The following is a 1,515-nucleotide window of genomic DNA, read 5'->3' on the forward strand; positions in this document are numbered from 1 at the left end:
TTCCTCCCAAACAGATCCAGTGATTTTTCTCATGCTTTCTCATCGTCACGGATCCAGATTTAGACCTATTTCTGAACACCATTCGCAAATTTGATTGATGATTCCAAATGATATTGTTTGGAGCAACATAATACAGCGGCAATGGCTTTCCGGAGATGCATTTTATCATCAGAATGAAAGATTTATTTCGTAGTTATCTAGCAACCCTTTCGTTTTACCTTAAATCAAAATGATACGGAATAGTTAAATTTAGTCATTGTTTTTCTAAAAAATACCATACACAATACTCATTTTTGTCGCCATGGAACAAAATAAAGAGACCGAAGAAACTTTTGATACCGGGCGAAAACTGTCAACACTGTCCACACGCCCACGACGCACAACACAGTCTAGACGTTCCACACATACGACATACCACAAACCTAGTCAAAAATATGAAATTCCCATCCACAATAAAAATAAATCAGATGTGCTATTACAAAGTCTATGCAAGCGCCACCCGAATGACGCCAAGTTTATTGGAGACTTTGACAGCACTGAATTCGATAATGATAACATCTATATATGCAAAGCTAAAGATCCAGATCCACTTGATTTCATTGATCAGCAGCCCAGCTATAGTAAATTCAAATCACCCTTGTAAGATTCCCCAACGTATCGGATATATTAAACATTTATTCTCTACTTACACACAAATTGTCAACAGGGAATCCCAATGTTTGGCGCGATATAAGGAATGTACAATGAAGTATAATCGTCTGTTCAAGAACGAGATGCGGAAACTCATTGACTACCAGTGTTCCGCCATCGAGGCAGCCTATCTTGTGCGGTAAGTCATGGAATGTACACAATGCCATAATTATTCTCAATACTCTTCCTTTATAGAATGATGGCATTTACCACGCTTTGGCCACCTTATCACAATGAATCGGAAATAGACAGTACATCTCGGAAATTCTTTCGTTTGACCCCAAAAGAGCAAAAGAGGTTCACAAAAATTACTGGTATGCCGTACAAATCAAAATGAAATGTAATTCCTTAAATATTAAAGAAAAGAAGCCAAACTTAGGTTTGTTTCTTCAGCGAATACCAATTTATTGCTGTCCAACTGTCTGGAGTCTCCAGTATTTATTGCATTAATATTCGTACTTCAGTAAAATGCAAAAGAAATAAACAAATTGCACAGACAAAGATACCAGAGAGCATACAGACAGTGCAGTCCAGTCCTTGTGTCATTGCAATGCAAAATGTCGCAAAGTTCTTGCCGAGTAGTAGAAACTGAAAAAAACTGAATATTTTTACAATTATAATTTATAGAATAGTTGGGAGTTTATTTGCCACACAGTCAAGAGGCAGAGCAGGCAGGGAAGATAGGAAAAGAGTGGAAAGGAGTGGCAAAAACAGTTTCATAAATCCAGGAACATAAACATTCGCAAGTATTCACTGTATATTCGATCTGCATAAACAGTCTCCATTTCCTGGCAAAGTCATTTACATTGTACGTATTTTGGGGAG

General features: G+C 37.4%; 1 protein-coding gene across 2 annotated transcripts; it reads left to right on the forward strand.

Annotated features, from left to right (window-relative positions):
• Positions 1-212: 212 nt before the first annotated feature.
• Positions 213-1,093, forward strand: LOC108154471. 2 transcript variants are annotated; one of them, XM_017284742.2, is made up of 3 exons: positions 213-639; positions 707-829; positions 886-1,093. In XM_017284742.2, the coding sequence occupies exons 1-3, from the start codon at positions 302-304 to the stop codon at positions 1,025-1,027; spliced, it is 603 nt and encodes a 200-aa protein (XP_017140231.1). In that variant the 5' UTR covers positions 213-301; the 3' UTR covers positions 1,028-1,093. The 2 variants fall into 2 exon arrangements, with proteins under 2 accessions (XP_017140231.1, XP_017140232.1); XM_017284743.2 differs by having other exon boundaries at positions 528-620.
• The last annotated feature ends 422 nt before the right edge of the window (positions 1,094-1,515 follow it).

Source organism: Drosophila miranda, chromosome 2 (genome assembly GCF_003369915.1).
Source record: "Drosophila miranda strain MSH22 chromosome 2, D.miranda_PacBio2.1, whole genome shotgun sequence".
NCBI classification, from domain to species: domain Eukaryota; kingdom Metazoa; phylum Arthropoda; class Insecta; order Diptera; family Drosophilidae; genus Drosophila; species Drosophila miranda.

Bases quoted from the DNA above. Each gene is read 5' to 3' on its own strand.
- LOC108154471 (XM_017284742.2), top strand. From the start codon at position 302: ATGGAACAAAATAAAGAGACCGAAGAAACTTTTGATACCGGGCGAAAA. The intron at 640-706 runs GTAAGATTCCCC...AATTGTCAACAG, and splicing joins AGTAAATTCAAATCACCCTT to GGAATCCCAATGTTTGGCGC. The intron at 830-885 runs GTAAGTCATGGA...CTTCCTTTATAG, and splicing joins GAGGCAGCCTATCTTGTGCG to AATGATGGCATTTACCACGC.